The sequence below is a fragment of the Thamnophis sirtalis genome, unplaced genomic scaffold (assembly GCF_051295495.1).
Source record: "Thamnophis sirtalis isolate CommonGarterSnake01/CBP01778 unplaced genomic scaffold, rThaSir2_p1.2 scaffold_3, whole genome shotgun sequence".
Classification (NCBI taxonomy): Eukaryota; Metazoa; Chordata; class Lepidosauria; order Squamata; family Natricidae; genus Thamnophis; species Thamnophis sirtalis.
In genome coordinates this window covers 76,635,306-76,652,081 of record NW_028261383.1, presented here as the reverse complement: position 1 = coordinate 76,652,081, position 16,776 = coordinate 76,635,306, and the positions used below count along the sequence as shown (strand labels likewise).

General features: G+C 39.1%; 1 protein-coding gene across 4 annotated transcripts in view; it reads left to right on the top strand.

The window, feature by feature from the left end:
- Positions 1–16,776, top strand: part of MAPKAPK3 (MAPK activated protein kinase 3) — a 66,819-nt gene that overhangs the window by 36,997 nt on the left and 13,046 nt on the right. For all 4 annotated transcript variants that reach the window (XM_014069142.2, XM_087709238.1, XM_014069150.2 and 1 more), the window contains one exon: positions 14,799–14,938. In XM_014069142.2, the coding sequence (XP_013924617.2) occupies positions 14,799–14,938 (140 nt within the window). The remainder of the gene's footprint in view (positions 1–14,798; positions 14,939–16,776) is intronic.

The following is a 16,776-nucleotide window of genomic DNA, read 5'->3' as shown; positions in this document are numbered from 1 at the left end:
CTCCTTGGCTAACTCCCTGAGACTGCTCTGACGTTCCTGAGACAGGAAGACCTTGCCTTGAGAGAAATCTATGAGGGCTCCCAGGTGCACCAGGCGAGGAGTGGGGACAAAGTGACTCTTCTCCCGATTGATGGAGAATCCCACTTCCCCCAACACCTGAAGGGTGTCCTGGAAGTCCCTGAGGGCCTGGGTGTGTGACCTGGACAACAAAAGGATGTCGTCCAGGTAGCAGAAGATCTGGATGGGCCTGGCCCGCAGATGGGCTGCCACAACCAACAGATGTTTTGTAAAAACCCTCGGGGCTGAGGATAGCTCAAAGGGGCGGGCCTGGTATTGGAAGTGGACTCCCGCATGCACAAAGCGGAAAAACCGCCTGTGGATTGGCACATGGAGGTAAGCCTCTGTAAGGTCCAGTGATGTGAGGAGATAGTGTCTGCAAACACTCTCCAGAATTGATAGGAGAGAGTGATCTTGAATCTCCTGTATCTGATGAATTGATTTAAAAAATTTAGATCGAGAATTGCCCTCCAGCCCCCCGAAGACTTTGGCACAATAAAAAGACAAGAATAAAACCCTTGTCCCTCCTGACCTGAAGGTACAGGTTGAATGGCCCGAATCTGGAGTAGGTGTTGAACGGCCTGCTCTACCAGGAGCCTTTTTTGAGGGTCCCTGGAGATTGGACATGTGACAAAGTGGTTTGGAGGACTGGAACACAAATCCAGGAGAAAGCCGAATCTGATTGTGGACCTGACCAGACGCCCCCCTATTGGGAAATTCTCCAGGCAGTCACTTCTGCCTATTAAATGAATGATTGGAATTCTCCCTGAAAGACTTTCTGGGCTGGAATCTCTGGTTGTTCCTGCCTGATCTGTTGGCGAGGAAGGAGGCCTGTCTGGGAGGGGCCTGTCTTTGGGAACAAGAGTTAGAGGCACTCCCGTCCTAGCTACGAAAGGGCTGCCTGCGATAAAAAGATTGTTTCCGACCTTCCTTTTCTTTAGTGGCTGGTTGAAGAACCTTTCTCTTATCCTTGGACTCTACCAGAAGGGGTTCTAATGGAGGGCCAAAGAGAAGAGATGAAGAATAGGGGGAGGAAGCAAGTCTCCACTTGACCTGCAGCTCAGCCTGCCACTGTTTTAGCCAAAGGAGCTGGCGGGTGGAGATCGAGGATGCAATGGACTTGGAAGCAAATTGGGCTGTGTCCAAGGAGGCATCTGCTGTGTATTCCAGGGCCGCCTTAATTTTGTTAATGTACCTGCGAGCCCTGGAATCCCTGGTCGGAAGGCGAGCCTGAAGTTGTCTCAGCCATAGGGGAGCGGAGCGACTAAAGAAGGAAGCTGAGGTGCCCGCCCTAACGGCCCAAGCTGAGGCCTGGTGACTCTTGAACAGAGTTTGTTCTATTCTCTTGTCTTCCGGTCATAGAGCTTCCTCCGGCGCTGCTGAGGCCACATTGGGAGAGGAAAGGGCAATTATAGGTAAATCAATAGACGGTACCTCCAAAGCCTTGGCGAAGTCAGGAGCGACATTGTACAGGCGCTTGTCTGAAGCATTGGGAAGGGATCTGGTACCTGGAGAAGCCCTTTGATTCTGCACAACGTCTATGAAGAACCGTGGTGATGGGATCACCTCCTTTTCCACCGTAGGCTGGATGAAGAGTGGATCGGTGGTGTTAGCCTTGTCAGCTTCCAAACTCTGAGGTGCCTTTGGAGAGGGAATGCCTGCGATCTTTCTGGCCTTGAAAAGGAGAGAACGAAAGACAGTGGGTTTAAACAAACCAACAAAGGGAGGAGGGTCGGGAGGTAGACCTTCATCCTCCGAGAGATCCAAGTCTCTTTCAGGGCGTTCCTCTTTGCACACAGGCAGCTTGTGTGAACACGAAAACGAGAGATCACCATCCCTGCGCCTGGAACTAGAGGAAGAAGCAGACCTACGAGAACCAGAACGATTAGATGACCTGTGTTTAAGGCCGGCTGCAATACCATGTTCTATGGCCTCAGAGATCATATCAGCCATGCCTGGCTAGTAAGAACGGTGCCGGTGGGGAGTGGGAGAAATATTTTCCCGGTAGAGGGGATTCTCATCAGGAGTAACGCTCCTGCCACAATCTGAATCGTCCTCACTGTTGGCTAAGGCGTTTGTGCCCCTAGCCTTCTTTGGCTGCAGTATGGCCATAGCAGGGGAGCAGTCATCCTCCGAATCCGAAGAAAAATTGGGGGGGACGGGACTGGAATGAATAGGCCTTTGGTCCTGGAATATGCGAAGTTCAGCATGTTTGGTCTTAGATTTGGCCTTCTTAGCCGGGGCCTGAGGGGCTCTGTCATCTTCCTGAAGAGATGGGTCCTGCATGTCCCCTTGATTAGGCCTGGGGTCCCTGTGTGGGGGCTCTATGTTGGCAGCCTGAGGAGGCCTGCGTCTGCGGCCTCGAAGAGCAGGGGGTTCGGTGGTAGAATCAGCTGAGGCTCTGGAGGAGGAGAGGAGGCTCACAGTTCCTTGATCCGAAATGGCCGCCAGATGAACTTCGCGCCAAAATCAACGGCCGCTGAGGCTGCAGACCCTATGGGGCAGTGCCACAAGGTATCCGAGGCCTCGCAATGCAAGTGAGCCTTTTAGGCCCTGCGGAGAGGCCGAGGAGCCAGGAAAGAAGTTGCAGACATTTAGAGCTTGCTGGAGTAATGATAGGCAGTCGCGGAGGCAGTCGCGTTGTTATTTCAGCGGCGGGTGGCTCTGTTGCTGGTATGAGGCTCCCTGCAGCATTCAGAGGCTCCTGGAGGCGGAGTTGGCAATTAGCGGCGCAGGCAGCAAGGCAGGAGCCTGGGATTTCCCCGCTAAGGAAGTTAGAGCCTCCCTGACGATTTCAGCTGCTTCTGGTAAAATACGAAGCCGCAGAAGCCCGGAGGCTTTCACAGGCAAGCCTGCAATTAGGCGCGATAAGTAGTCTCCAGCCCCTATTGCGAGATTTTAAAGGAGCCCAGACCAGAAAGTTAATTTAGAAGGACCAATTTGCTTAGTAATTTTGATAAATCCAATTAAATTTGATTAAATCCAATTAAATTTGATTAAATCCGATTAAATTTCCAATTTTTAAGAGATAGTTGAGGAGAAAGCAATTAGCACAGCCAGTTCCAATCAAATGGAGTCTAAAAAAAGCGGGAGCATGCTCCTCAGAGGCAATGACATCACTTTGGTAGACCCAGTTCTATTGGTTACTGACTGAGTTAACCCATGCATGACCGCTGTCTCCACCAACTTTGGAGAAGCTGGCATTTCTAGGTCATTTACTATTTTAAAATGCCAATATTTTTTAATTAATTAATTAAGTATTAAATTTATTTGCCACCCATCTCGTTTCAAAGCAACTCTTCTTTCAAGGGTACTGTATATAAATTTGTGGTCATTAGTAAAGATTGTATCCAGCCAACAGAGGAAAATTGTCAAAGTGCTGGACTTGTTGCTTATAATGCCTCTCTGAGCTTTTTCACTCCTTGTTACCCCCCTGTTTATCACTTGTATAAAAAAATTGAGCTTTGCTCTCTTGCCTGCTCTCTGAAATCTCTTAAAGACTCTCCTAATGAATTTGTATTTCTCTTTGATTTGTGTTGTCACCCCTTTCAGGTTTCTGACATAGCTTCTTCTCATAAGACCTTTGGATGAAACCAATTGCCTGTTTAGCCCAGCATCCTCTTACCAGAATGGCCAGCCATTTGCCACTGGAAAGATAACAAGTAAGCCATGAAGGCAGTGCATCTCTACTGCTGTTCCCCAGTAACTGGCATTCAAAGTTTTCCTGGGGGAGCAGATAGTCATCATAACTAGTATGCGTTACAAATTTTTATCCATAAGTATGTCTACATTTGTTTAAAACAATCCAGTTGATGGGTAATCTCATATCTTTTCATAGCAAGCTTCATTTAACTGTGCATTTTTGTAAAGTAGTACAGTTGTTTGTCCATTTCTTGTCTAGGCAGGCTAGTAAACACTTTCACTCCCAATATGTGGAAGAATTATGCTGAATCTTATCTACAGTAATAGATCTGCATTTCTTCTGTCCTGTGGGCCAAAACACTCAGAGTATTCTTTATGTTTTCTTTGCAGTACAAGAGGTATATTGTCTATCATGTACTTAAATCCCTGTCATGTGCAAAATGGTGAGGGAATGGCATTTTCTTATTGGATTTTTATTTGATTTAATTTATATGCTGCCCATCTTGCTATCCTTGCTATCTAGGAAGCTTACAATGCAATAAAAACATAAGACATTTTAATATATATTCTTAAATGCAAGAACTTTGGCAACAATAACAGAAACAGAAGGTTTACATGTACAAACTATGTATGATCTCCCTTGAGAGCACTGAGAATTTTGGCAGAGATAGGGAAGATATGCTGTTCAGTTAAAGTCCTTGGGTTGTTTTCCTTGGCAAGATGATTTGTTTTACTTATTTCATAACTCAATAATAATTGATTTACTTATTTCATATCTCAATAATAATTAAGACTGTTATGCTAACAGCACATGGGGGAATTCTTTGCTAAATTTTATATTGCCCTCCTTGCCTTTATTATGTTGTGAGTTGACTTACCATTCCCCTGGGCTCACATTTTAGAGAAGTAGGATACTAGTTTGTAATTATTTTTTTTCCACGTTACAACAATATTTGAATTAGTAAATTGAGGTATTTAGACTTAATAATTAATATAGTCTTTGAAAATCCACTTGGTAACTTAAGATGGCCCAACAGTTTTGGGTTTTTTTTTTAACATTTTTGTCCCTAATTATAGGAAGGCCTTTTGAACTACCTAGTTTAATGTCTCCCCATCAGCTTTAGTTGAAAGAAGATTGTTTGTTTGCTGTTGCACTTGATATGCATATGACCATAGGATACCAGAGAAATGGAGATTGTGCATTATTTTATTTTGCTACAGTGTTATACTGTTTTGTATCAAGAAGTCCTTCTTTCTTTTCTAGCTAATGTTCCTGGGGGCTAGAAGAATTTGATATAGGCTTTTTTTATCCTTACTGTTTTATGTTTACTGTTTAGAAGCACCGGTAGCAAAGTTTTTGCTAGGATCTATCACATATGTCAGAATGCAAACGTCATCAAATAAAGTTTAGATCACAGGAATTAGGTTACTTGGTTTTGACATGTCAGTATCACTGGAGATGCATTCTACAGGTTTTGCATTTTTTTGTTTATAACCAATGGTTTTATTAACGTTTTTATTATTCAAACACAGGTGAATTGAAGTGTTCATGAAATGCAGGAGATAGGAGGACTTTTTTGTTACTAGGTTGTATTGAACAGTTGTAGGATGTTGTTTTAGGATCTTGATATTGTTATGCCTAATATGAAATATTATAAATTTATGTTATATTTGTGCTGATAAATAAATAAAGGGAGACTAGTATAGATCTATTCAAGCTAGTATAGATCTATTTCAAGCTAGTATAGATCTATTTCAAACTAGCCATACCCTTACTGGGATTAGAACCTGTGCTGTATGGCTAGCTGATGAGAGCTAAATAGCTTGAAATAGATCTATACTAGTCTCCCTTTATTTATTTATCAGCACAAATATAACACAAATGTAACAAAGACAACAGTAATAATATTGGGTTTCTGTCGTGATGGTCTCTTGTGACGAGCCGATTGACAGATAATGGAAGCAGTTAGCTTCCTCCCATAATTGGGGCATACCAGGGGTTGTGACACTAAATATATTATAAATTTAGTTTCAATCTCTCTCTTCCTACAAATTCAAGTCAGTACTTATTAAAAATGCTATTATAAAAAAAATCTCCACTAAAAATGTAGTGCACTACTTTCTTTTCTGCTAATATGAACAAAAAAACGTTCTTGGTCCAACTAAACCTTCATTAAATATGAACTGGAAACCTGGGAACAAAAGCTTGCAGATATATATATATATATATATATATATATATATATATATATATATATATATATATATATATATATATATATATATATATATATATATATATATATATATATATATATATATATATATATATATATATATATATATATATATATATATTTAATCCTGGTTTGAGTAAAGAGTTGCATTGTGGATACTACATATTTTGCTTCATTGCGGGAGCTGGCTGACATTATCCTTCTCCTTGAAACTTTGTACATTCACCAAGAATAATTTATCTGCTTTTTAGGTGGCCCATATGCACATGCATGCCCACCTGCCCCTACTCCTTCAGTGGTGATCAATAAAAATTCACTCTTAAGCATAACAAGCGCTCCCAAACCCATGCAAATAAACATGTTTAGAATTGGACAGTTAATCATAAATTCATTTGGAATGTTTAACTGATTACTCATCTATGTGGGAATGAATTAATCAGCGTCGAGAGATATTTTAGAAGGGAAAAAACATGCTTAAAATATCCAGCAGTACTGGACTTTGGGTCATCTATCTTGTTTTTCCCAAATCATCTCGATTTCTCCCTTCCTAGTATTTTTCCATATCTGCAAGAAGAAAAATAGAAGACGGATGAGGTTTTATCCCCACAGCTTATGTTCTGATATTCTCCTCTTCTCCCATTTGAAAAGTGTCCCAAGAATAGAATGATTGAAATATCATATATCTGATACCTGAGCTTCCCATCAGGTTATCTTATATTCAAGGTCAGAAAAATTATCCTGTTCAAAATAAGCAGTGATGTTAAATAGGATCCTCTGTTGGGAACTGCAGCACTTAGAGAATAAATCAATCGGCTCTTCCTCTATTTCTCAAGTTGTATTACTGAATCCAAGAGATTTCACTGCACAGTCATTGCAAGGACTGTATAAATCAGAATCTCTTGTAGGAAGCAAAGTTTCATGCAACTTTATCAAAGAGAATACTACAATACCTGCAGTAGATACTTCTCTTGTTGTTCACCTTATATCATATATGCTTATGTTTATATATTTTTATGTTTATATTTTTATGATATACTGATAGTTTTTGTCATCATGTATTTGTTGATTATGTTAGTTTTTGCAGCTTTACAGAGGTCATTTGGAAGTTAAAAGAAGAAAATAGAAAAGGTATTATGTGTTCCAAATAGATTCTATAAAGACTCTATTATCAAGCACATGAGAGACTGTACATTAGAGGACATGCTGTGAGTGCTCACACAGTCAGGTTTCTTGACCCACTTGTTAGTTTAGATATATGTGTTTGATGATGGTGTGAATATATATCAGATAGATGTGTGTGTGTGTGTGTGTTTGGAATGTAATGCAGATTTGGATTGGAAAGACCTAAATTTATGTCTACATTGATCATGGATTGAACTAGGTGATTTGCAGTCAGTCACTCAGTAGCTTACATTTAACCACTTTTTATGGGGTTAAATATAAGCCACTTTGAACTCAGAAAAAAACAGAAAAAAATATAGCACAATGTTAAATATAAACTAACTTCAAGTCAAGAGAGAGAGGGGGGAAGGGAGGGGGGGAAGGGGAGAGAGGGAGGGAGAGAGAGAGACTGACTTTCATTTCCCAGACAAGCTAACAGCTCTGATAGTTTAAGTCGGACTCCCAAGAATAAACCAAGTCTAATTCTGTTTAGCTTTTTAGTAAATACTATTGCCCTCACCTTATGTCATATATTTGATTTGCTTTTCTTAAAAGGTAATAATCTTGCATTTGTTTTCATTAAATTTTATTCAGTTACTTTCAGCCCATTTCTCTAACCTATTTTTTTCCCAGCCTTGTAGCTAGTATGTAATTGTCATGTTATTTAGAGAATTCTGAGTACTGAAGTCCATGCAACTTGAAATTACATGTTGGGAACCAGTGTTCTTATGTACCAGTATTGTTTTGAATGTTAGTTTTATATTTAGGTTATAGGTTTATCATGCTACTGATAGTAGTCTTAGGGTATGATTTTACAGCTATGTATTCAGCTAAGTACTATATTTTATAGTCAGCTGTGTGTTACGCGTAGTGCTAATCAGATCATTAGAAGGTATTGTATCAAATCATGTTGAAATCAAGATGCATTGTGTCTTCGTTATTCTGACAAGTCAGTAAATAACTTAACCAGTCGAAAAATGAGATTAGTGGCTAGACTTGTTTTTGATAAATCCACACTGATTGTGTAAAAGACTGTGAGTCAATCTTTTGATTATGGTAATATACATAAAAAACTCCGCACTTTTGCAATATGTTTATGAATCAGTCTCTTTATGATCTATTTATGAATCTTCTCAGATATCTTTGTGACACTTTTCCTCCCCATGCCCTCTTTTATTTTTTGAACACAGAGACTTGACAGATCATTATTTAGTTCCTTCCATAGGCTAGAATGCAATCCATCTGGTCCTGAATAGAGCTAAATTGGTTCAAAGTTAACATGCATTTCTTGGATATGACATGTGAATCTCAAGTTTCAATTGTGCCCTTTCACTCTTCGCAGTTTCCTATTATACAGACTTTTAATTAGAAAAGACTTGATTAAAATATGAGTTGAATAGCGTTGACTTTTTAAAAATTATTCCACGGTATCAAATAAATGACCCAAGAAATGATTTTATAAGGAAACACACCTGCTTGTTTTTCTCTTCATATATACAACATTGGGTGATCATCTGATCTTTTCATAAAAATATTATTGACTTGAAAATTGCAGGAGTTAAGTCTTCCATTCCTATGAGCATATACTATATATTTTAATGTAAAAGAGAAATACTGTATATACTCAAGTATAAGCCGAGTTTTTCAGCCCACTTTTTGGGCTGAAAAAAGCCGCCTCAGCTTATACTCGAGTCAGTGAAAAATTTGCCCGAAATGGAGGAGAAAAAGGGGCGGGGCCATGCCGCTGGGTGACGCTCGTGAATGGCCCGGCGCCCCTGTGAGTTTCCCCTCCCTCTGTGTCAGTTTGCCGCGCAGCGCGCACCGCACCATCCCCCCTCCTCACGTTCTAATGTAATGCAGGGCTGTCTTACGATTCCCCTTCCTCCCCCTCCTGCCGCTCTGCAACGATGTCCCACCTCCTCCTTGTTATGGCAAGCAGCCACATAACGATGTCCCAGAGCTAGTTTACTGTTTTTCTTTGAAATAAATATTCAAAAACATTATTGGTATCTATTTTTATTTTTGAAATTTTCCGGTAGCTGCTGCATTTCCCACCCTAGGCTTATACTCGAGTCAATAACTTTTCCAGTTTTTTGTGGTAAAATTAGGTGCCTCGGTTTATATTCGGGCTGGCCTATACTCGAGTATATACGGTAAGCACCATTCGGTCACCTTGTGACTTAGAAAGATCCTAGCTTAGAAAGAGCATAGCTTTGTTTACCCCTGCATTGTGAATTTTTAAAGAAACCTTCCTGTCTCCTGTATAGAAGAACTGCACCTGTCTTCCCTTCCCCCAAAACACAAAACAACTAACAGTGGGTGGTGAGGAAACAGATCTTGAGTTAATGGTAAATAGTTCAATGAAAGTGTCAACACAGTGTAAAAAGGCCAAGCGCATTCAAGATAATAAGAAACAATAGTGAAAATAGACACAACCTCTGCTGTCTGTCAGTTTGGTGACTTCAAAAAAGGGTTGGACAAATTCATGGAGGTCACAGGGGGTCAGCAGCTATAGTTTTGAGGGCAGTGATTGCCTTCAAAGACATCTGTTAAGACCGTGATGGCGAACCTATAGCATGCGTGCCTGAAGTGACCCATGTCGCCATGTCACCTGGATTATTAGTAATTAATTTGTAATCAGAAACATGATTTCATTGATATCAAAGTCTTTCTAGAAAATTTAATCATCTCTCAGGCTCCATAATTTCTTTCCTTAGGCAGCTATCACATCATTTGATGTGTCCTGACACATCAAATAAACAACTCCTAAATCCACATAATTATCAGTGAAGACTGTCAGCTTCCTGTGTTGAACTAAATCTAAATATATGCGTCCAATTTTATTTATTTATTCAACTTACATGGCCATCCATCGCAACAAGGTACTCTGGTGATTTTCTATTACCATAAAAATCCAGTCCTTTCAGAAAGCAATGTGGGAAAAGCAAAAGAGAATAGTTTGACTTTTTTCCCGTGATGCTGCTTTTGATTCCTACTAGGCCATTAAAGTATGATTCAAAAGTATCTTTCTTTTCTGAACATTTAATTGATGCTTCTAAGCAGGAGATGGAGAGAATTATTAAAAGAAATCAGTGGAGGGGAAGGATCAAGAACACTTCCTCCCTCCCTTCACCTCCACATTAGCTTTCACTCCACTGCAAATTGTCCAAGTCCTACAGCTTTCTAAAGTACAGAAGAAAAGAACTTGCTTGAATAAGTTATTTTTTCAATAATTAATGAACATAAGATTTAATATAATGCCTCAGATTATTAAAATTTTTAAATTTATGCTTAAAAACTTATCCTCTGGTAATTCCCAATAAAAACGGTCTTTATTTGCACATTCCAAAGTACCATGTGGAGTGGAAAATTATTAGCCTTAGGATATTGCAGTTCCCTGGATGTTGCAGTTCTCAGCACTAATAATATTTTAAAATATATTTCAGAGTAAAAATGCTTTATGCTGCTGCCTCTCATATTCCAGCTACTTATTCAACCCAGTATATACTTTCATTTTAGTTCAGGATGAATTTATTTAGACTAACTTTGAAAATATTAGCACTGCCACTCAATCTCGCATATCCCAGATAATCAGTAGCATCATTATGAAATTCTAGATTGAATTCTGTGGACCCTTAATATTAATATTTCGCCTAACAATAAAGGTAAAGGATTTTACTCTGCTAGGAGTTTTACTCTGCTAGTCGTAGCCAATATTAGGAATAGTGTTCATCTCCGCTTCTTTAAGCCATTGAGTCAGCACTATCTGAAGACATTTCCATGGTCATGTGGCTACCATGAAATAACACACATTTTAGGGTGTGTCAAATTTTTCAACTTTCAATTTCCAAACATTAGGGGTGCTCAAAATTTGTGACATGCCTTGGGGATTGTAAAGATATTTTGGTTACTTTAATATAATTTAGATGTCCTTGGTAAGTAACTACATGCATATCATAACTTTTCAACATTTTGTTTGTTTCATTGCATAAAGCATACAGTGAAACTGTATTGTTACTTTCCCACTGAAGTGGTACCTATTTATCTACTTGCATTTACATGCTTTTGAACTGCTATGTTGGCAGGAGCTGAGGCAGGTGATGGGGGTTGACCCTATTGCGCAATGGTAGGTCTCGAACTGATGGAATATAGATCTTCTCCAGTATCTTTTAAGCCACTGAGCCCCGCATCTCTCTGCCTAATAGTAATGGAAATATATTTATGCCTATAAGAGAGTTGCCTGAATATTATAGTAAGTACATCTAATTATAAAAGGAGGCTTATCTACTTATAATACATGCCAAATATAAGACTTGATATACAATTATGTTCACAATGGCTTTGAAAATGCAAACTTTAAAATGGCAAAATTCTACTGCACTTACATGATCCTGCAGCTCCATGGAAATGCAATTGAATTGATTGATAGTTGTAAAAGTGCTTCGTAAAGCACTTTAAAAAAATCTATATGGAATCATGTCTGTGCTTTTTTGTAGGAAAGGCTATAAGAAGCACTTTTCTTCTTTGGCCAATAAAAGCAAAAGTACTAGAAACTTATCCATGCAATAATATAGCATTATAACAAAATGTAACAAGAAAAAAAATTAAGCAACTTAAATCTTTGAACTGTACCAAAACATTTTTATGTTCATCTTTCTCAGAAAAAGTCTGCTCTTTTGAAAGATAAAGGGAATACCAACTGCTTCATATTTATTAAGAATAGGGACAGTTTCTTTTTTTGGTATTAACAAAGATGACTATTTTAAAACTCTGTTTTGCGTTTCATTAAATATCATAAAACTGTGATACCTTGAATGGGAGGAGCTGAGGTGGCGCAGTGGTTAAATGCAGCACTGCAGGCTACTTCAGCTGACTGCAGTTCTGCAATTCGGCTGTTCAAATCTCACCGGCTCAGGGTTGACTCAGCCTTCCATCCTTCCGAGGTGGGTAAAATGAGGATCCGGATTGTTGTTGGGGGCAATATGTTGACTCTGTAAACCGCTTAGAGACGGCTGAAGCCTTATGAAGCGGTATATAAGTCTAACTGCTATTGCTATAGCTATTACTATTGCTAGTAAGGCTACAAACGTATATGTAGTTACTGTAGAATGAACCAGTAGTGGGTTCCTGTTGGTTTGGCCGAACCGGTAGTGGTTTGGTGGCCTGGGTCGCTGGAAGTGGCAGCAACCCAGGCCTCCCACACTCCAAACCAGTTCCCATTTTTCAGTTCTGTGCATGCACAGAACAATTTTAATTGTACTGCGCATACGTGCGGTGCGCACAGAAGTAAACCGGCAGTAGTGCCTGCCGGAACCCACCCCTGGAATGAACTGATTGTCCACTTTAGAAACTTCTTCCAAATAAACATGCATAGGAAAATGCATGTTAAGATTGTAAAAAAAAAGAAAGAGAGAAAATGAAAAACAATTACTACTATTTATAGTATATGTGTTATGTGGTGGAGGGTTAAAGGTGATGTTACATTTCTAGGCATACAAATGAAGCAGAGCTATCATTTGTTTTTCTATGATATACTTGACTACTGTTTGAAAAACTCCCTGTGCTCTACATTCCATGTTTACTAAATGACAAACAAGGAATTTGTCAATTCTGTTTTTGCTTTAGTTTTTGTTAGAGAGTAGCCGTCTACAGCTACACACACAGCTACATTAAAATCCTGAAATGTTTTACAGGTACTTCTATTATTTTCTATTAGGGCTTTCCCCCCTAATTAAAAGTCATTTTCTTTAAAATACTGAGAATTCAGAACAGGCATTTTTTGCATATAAAAAAGAAAAATCAAAGCTGTAGAGTTATCTTATATTTTGATTTGTAGAAAGGCTAGAACCACCTTCATGTTTTAAAGCTCCCAATCTAAAGATGATGGTCAGTCTGAGTTAGTGGGGAGAAATTATGGTCTCCCTGAGCTTTGGGGATTCCCCCCCCCCCCCACTTTCCTTTCCATTTAGGACACAGTAAGACATATTTATTTATTGCCATTCTATGCCACTATGATCAGAAATTTCTTTTGTGATTTTCTGTGTCTCTCTCTCATTACATCCCTGCCCCCATGTATGAACTGTATCTTGTGATGATGGATATATATGATGGATATGAAAAATTATTCTGATAGCAAATTTATGGATGCTTCAAAATTAGTTTTGGGAAATGTACAATATTAGGGACTAAAGTATCCAGAATGAAGGCAGTGACCCTTGGAAAATATGAGGTTAAATTAGGAAATTTAGGAAGCATAGTCATAGAGTCAACATGTATTTAACAACCCTCATTTACTTAAAGGTCTTGAAATGCACTTCCCAACTGCCAAGTATTGTGTTGAGTAAGGAAGAGAAGTAAATCTTTTTTAACACTGTCAGTCAGGTGAAACGCCAAGCTATAAATTGCTTCAAACACAAGTAAATCCTGTTATAGGCAGTCCTTTAGTTATGACCATATTTGAGCTTGCAATTTCTGTGATAGTCATAAAGCAGATGTGACCATGTCCAATTGTACAACTTTTTTTTTGCAATGGTCATTATATGACTGCAGTGTCCAGGAAGCAAATGCCATGGTTCTCAAGTGAATCTATTGCTCACTATAGGTGTTTTTTGCTGGAAACTGGAAGAATACACCAGTTTCTGAAAAAAAACTCCCCATAAATTGCATCACTGCAAACAGCCATAAATTTGGGCCAGTTGCTAAGCACGTAGAATGCAGTTACATGACTCGGGGTGGAGGGGGGAAGAACAGGCATCGAAACTTAGAATCCAGGTTGTAAGTCCCCTTTTGGGGGTTCAAGGACTATCAGTGTTCTCTTTCGCTTCACTCTACATTGCTATTACTTATAAACCTATTTTGGGGCTAGAATATATAAATAATTGACAAAGGTTATTTTTGGGTAAAGGGATGAGAAACAAAATAAATCCTATATTTCTGCCACCACTTTTAATATTACAAGCATGATTTGTAATATTTTTTTCTTTCCAAATGCCTATTAAATATATACTGGCTATCAACTCAACCCTTTCAATACATATTCCAAACTGGAAAAAGATACATGATCTCAAAATACATTTAATTTCAATTTGGAAGAGCAGCAGATAAAGGCCAACGGTTTAAGGTTATAAAGTCCTCAATTTACAACAGTTCATTTAGTGACCATTCGAGATTACAACGGCACTGAAAAAAGTGACATGATCATTTTTCACACTTACGATCATTGCAGCACCCCCATGGTCACATGATCAACAACTGGCATGTATTTCTGACTGTTGCTGTGTCCCAAGGTCATGTCATCCCCTTTTGTGATCGTCTGACCAGCAAAGTTAACAACCATGTTACTAAATGCAACAATTCACTTAATAACTGGCAAAAGGTCATAAAATGGGCCAAACTCACTTCACAAATGTTTCACTTAGCAACATAAACTTTGGGCTCAATTGTGGTTGTAACTCAAGGACTACCTGTATTTCATTCTATTGTAATAAGGGCAGTGCTTTAAAAACTCTTTTGTTTCCAAGCGTAGTGCAGCTGCCTAATCTGGTACCCATAATTTTGGGAGAAAAATTAGGAGTAATGAAGGAGTCCAACTGAATGAGGTTGACAGTTTTCATTCCCGTTAGAGCTTTAACGGCAGCAAATTTAGATGGTAAGTTAAAAAAAAAGTTACCTTAATTGTTACTCCTTCCTGTCTCTTTACAGCTCTTATATGACAGCCCAAAAGCACGACAGGAAGTGGATCATCACTGGCGAGCTTCAGGCTGTCCCCATATTGTCCATATCTTGGAAGTTTACGAGAATATACACCATGGGAAGAGATGCCTTCTAATCATCATGGAGTGGTAAGCCTCTCCCTCACTAGTTTTATATTTGGAATCTTCAAGACGATGATTAGATCTCACTCATACAGTCTCTTTAGTATAGAAAACAGTGGTGAGTTGTTCATAATTCTCAAGAGTGATCAAAGCTATTTTGGATTTTTTTTTTTTTAATATCTGAAAATTTTGGGGAAGGAGTTGGGTTTCTACTGTACAGGTAGTCCTTGACTTACAAATCTTGCAAGTTTGCCAGATGGATGGCATAGGGAACAAAGCTGTTACAGAATCTGGTAGTCCTGTTAGAAATATTTTGAAACCTCCTCCAGTTACAACAGCACTGAAAAAAGTGACTAATGACCATTGCAGCATCCCCATGATCACGTGATTTACAGTTGAATGCTTGACAACTGCTTCATATTTATGATACTTGCGGTGTCCCCGGGTCATGTGAACATCTTTTGCAAACGTCCGACAAGCAAAGTCAATGGAGAAGTCAGATTCACTTAACAACCGTGTTACTAATTTAACAACTGCAATGATTCATTTAACAAAAGAGGCAAGAAAAGTTGTAAAATGGAGCAAAACTAACTTAAATTTCTCATTGAGCAACATAGATTCTGGACTCAATTGTGGTTGTAAGTCGAGGACTACCTGTATATATATATTTTCTTTTACCATTGTCTCTGTGAATGACTATTGGGTCATTGAAAAGTAATAATCTAAATCAGTCCAAATAACTTACTGCAATTAAATTCCATTCTCCCCACCTAATGCTCTGATTGATCAAAGCTAGTCTGTAGTTGGAGTGGCAGTCGAAAAATCTATATGAAGACTTCTCTGTTTGTTTTTCCATAGTTCAGCCATACCAGTGGTGGATTCCTACCAGTAGTAGTTTGGCAGCCTGGCTTGCTAGAACCAGCAGTGACCCAGGCCTGCCACGTCCCTGAACTGGATCTCCAGGCAGCGCCATAGGTGCTGCCATCTTAGTTTTCAGTTCTGCGCGTGCGCAGAACAATTTTAATTGCACTGTGCATGCGTGCACAGTGCGCACCAAGTGCACACATGCGCAGTGTGCACACGAGTGAACCAACAGTAGTGCCTGCTGGAACCCACCCCTGAGCCATACGTATGTAGTAAGAGATGGAAAGGCATTAGAATTGCCTTGAGAGTTTATCAAGTTCATCATCCCATTTTCCTCAGTAGCCAGTTTTATGATTTGAAAATAGCTTGTTACAAGAGATGAGGATAACAGCATCTTCTGGGAAGCTTCTCTATCAATAGCATTATCTGATCTGTTTAAAGTATAATCAATGTATTTATTATTCTTAACTAATACTAGGATAGCTGATTAGGATTGTCCCCATGGCTAGAGAGAATGGGACGTATTGGCCTGAGGAATAACACAGATTGCTGTAAGGCTTTTTGAGAAAGGTGTTATTTTCCTTAGCTTGGGTGAAGACACAAGGGAAGGTGTTTGAAATTTTTGTACAAAACTGTAAATGACACAAGCATTATAAATGTTTTATTCAAGATGATGTTGTGTACAATAGAACAGAGGCTCTTAGAAACATATTCTGTATTCTTATTCTTACATCGTGAATATGAATATAGTACAGTGGTACCTCAGTACTCAATTGGTTCTGAGAGACACAACAAGTACTACAAACAACAAGTACCAAATAAACCATGTGACTAATGCGTGACCCTTTGTTTCCTCTGGAAAGGGTTGCAAGTCATAAGGTAGCCAACACCAACGTTTGCACGTCAAGAACCAAAGAAACAACGAGTTCCAAGAAAAGATTTTTTTTTGGTCAAAATTCATTGAGTAAAAAATTTGACGAGTTTTAAAGCAGTCGAGTACA